The sequence below is a fragment of the Calidris pugnax genome, unplaced genomic scaffold (genome assembly GCF_001431845.1).
Source record: "Calidris pugnax isolate Ruff unplaced genomic scaffold, ASM143184v1 scaffold23, whole genome shotgun sequence".
Lineage (NCBI taxonomy): Eukaryota > Metazoa > Chordata > Aves > Charadriiformes > Scolopacidae > Calidris > Calidris pugnax.
The window spans coordinates 3254448-3256686 of record NW_015090772.1 but is presented as its reverse complement, the minus strand read 5'-3'; the positions used below and the strand labels follow the sequence as shown (position 1 = coordinate 3256686).

Sequence of the window (2239 nt, the reverse complement as noted above, 5' to 3'; positions counted from 1 at the left end):
CCAGGACAGTACATTTCATGGCAGAAAACTGCTTCTCTCCCTTCCCTTCCCTTCCCTTCCCTTCCCTTCCCTTCCCCTCCCTTCCCTTCCCTTCCCTTCCCTTCCCTTCCCTTCCCTTCCCTTCTTTCTCTCTTTCTTTCTCTCTTTTCTTTCTTTTTACTATAGTGCATTCTACTATATCTTTACTTGGAAGTTCTTTGAAAGAATCACACATAACTAGGTAAAATAGTTCTATCACCTTCCAAAAGGCAATGATGTCTTATTTCCTTGTGTTTTGAAGTGAGAGAAGGGAGCAGGGAAGGGGCTGTCATTCTCTCCTGGGATTTACACTGTCTTCATACAAGTGAGACCCATTGCAAAACACTCCCCTGTGGAGATGCAATAGAGAGGACCTTCTATGATGACCTGTCATGAATGGTCTTAAGCAATGTGAAACTCAGAATAAGGGGCTATACCATTTTGGAGAACACAAGTCTTTGGCTGAAACCGAGGCCCAGCGACGGTGTAACCTCCCCTGATTCTACTGGCATCACCAAGATGAGCTGAGGATGGCAGTGGTTCTGTAAGAGCTTGGATATAAGAATCACCAGTATTGAACTAAAATGGACACAGAGCAAAAATGTCCAGTGTCTGAAGTACAGCAGGCCAAGAGAAATCTTTACTGCACCAGGCAGTGGTGAGCAAGGTCTGTGGAACTGGGATCTGCCTGAGTTCTCTGTCTTACTTATGGCTCATATTTCAGTAGGGCTTAGAAAGACTCATCTTTAATTTGGACCCTCAGTACTCTTACGATGTACAAATACACAACACGTTCCTTCTCTGGCTCAGGATATGCATGAGAACTGCAGAAGGTCTTTCTCCCCTATTAATCCCTCTCCTTGCAGTTTGTTGTGAGCCACGACACGGATTGAAATGGATCACCCTTACGTTCTTACAAAGCCACCTGCTGCCATAAAGCAACGAAGAGGGCTTCAAAGAAGTTTCTATACTCTGAACTTGACTTACCTCATGCTTGTCTGGAGCAATGAAATTCAACTGGCCACTTGAGTCATACAATATAGAGAAAGCGAGCTCTAGCACCTCCTGGAACAATACAAAGGAACAGATATTAATGCTGTGTGAGAGAGGGATTCATACGTTCAGGTCTATCTTTCTTTCCTACCACTTATTCCCCAAAATGGTGAGGACTAAAATCAATATAATGCGTAACAAACAGTACACTTGCAACAAACCGGGCTTGTCTTCACGAAGACCCACTTTTTTTGAATAAATTCAACTTGCGAAATTCTGTGAGGTTTGATTCCCTGTGTCAGAAGTCTTGCCAGGACAGTTCATCTCCTGGTATATTCTTATCCTGTTTTCACTGCTGGAAATCTATTAAATTATTCATTCTCGAGAGATTTCTGTCATCTTGTTTCTACCTGAACCAGAATCAGTAGCCTCAGTCAAACTCAACTATCTTGGGATGAATCCTGGGAAAGGAAAAGGGGTTCATCTTTTTTCCCCTCGGCATCGGAGCTGGAATTTCAAAGGTGCCAAAGTGAATTTTTCAAGCGCTTACCTTCCCTAAAAGTCACCTGCACCTGGGTTCCTATGGGGAAACCCAACCAATTTGAATAAATAATGAACTTCCACTGGCCAGCAGTGAGCTCTAAAGATGTTGTGTTCTCATGGTTACTGCACACATCGCTGCAAGGATCTCACAACCTGGAAGCTACTGATATGGATAGAATAACTCTGCGGAAAAACGACCTAGAGAGGAGAGTGCTGACTCAAAATTACTTTGATCTGTACCCTATGTCCTGTTCTTTTTTTTGCCTCTTGGCTTCCTGAGCCCCATAATACCTGTCTCCTTTGCTGACTCTCAGCTGGTGAGTGCCAGGAGGGACAAAAGCATGGCTTCTTAAATTTGCTACACCATGTTTTAGAAAGGAGGAACCGACTGTGAGGACTGCAGCACATGCATTGCTCTAGATTTCTACCCCTGGTCTCCTGGTCCGAAAGAGATGTAAGCCCTGGGATTTCAGTAAGGGTTATTTCGCTTTTGAACTTGTGGGATTAAGAGCAGAGTGCGATTCATACACAGAATCACACAGAATTGTAGTGGTTGGAAGGGACCTCAGAGATCATCGAGTCCAACCACAAAAAAAAAAAAACAAAAACAAAAACAAAAACAAAAAAAGTAAGGCAACTTTTGCACTCTTACTGTAGCTGTGTGCAAAGACCAACAAATGGGCAC

The 2239-nt window shown here is 43.5% G+C and overlaps 1 protein-coding gene across 8 annotated transcripts in view; it reads right to left on the bottom strand.

Moving 5' to 3' along the window:
* The window catches only part of ELMO1 (engulfment and cell motility 1), a 348732-nt gene that overhangs the window by 6266 nt on the left and 340227 nt on the right, over positions 1 to 2239 (bottom strand). For all 8 annotated transcript variants that reach the window (XM_014942223.1, XM_014942255.1, XM_014942230.1 and 5 more), the window contains one exon: positions 1006 to 1083. In XM_014942223.1, coding sequence (XP_014797709.1) covers positions 1006 to 1083 — 78 coding nt within the window. The remainder of the gene's footprint in view (positions 1 to 1005; positions 1084 to 2239) is intronic.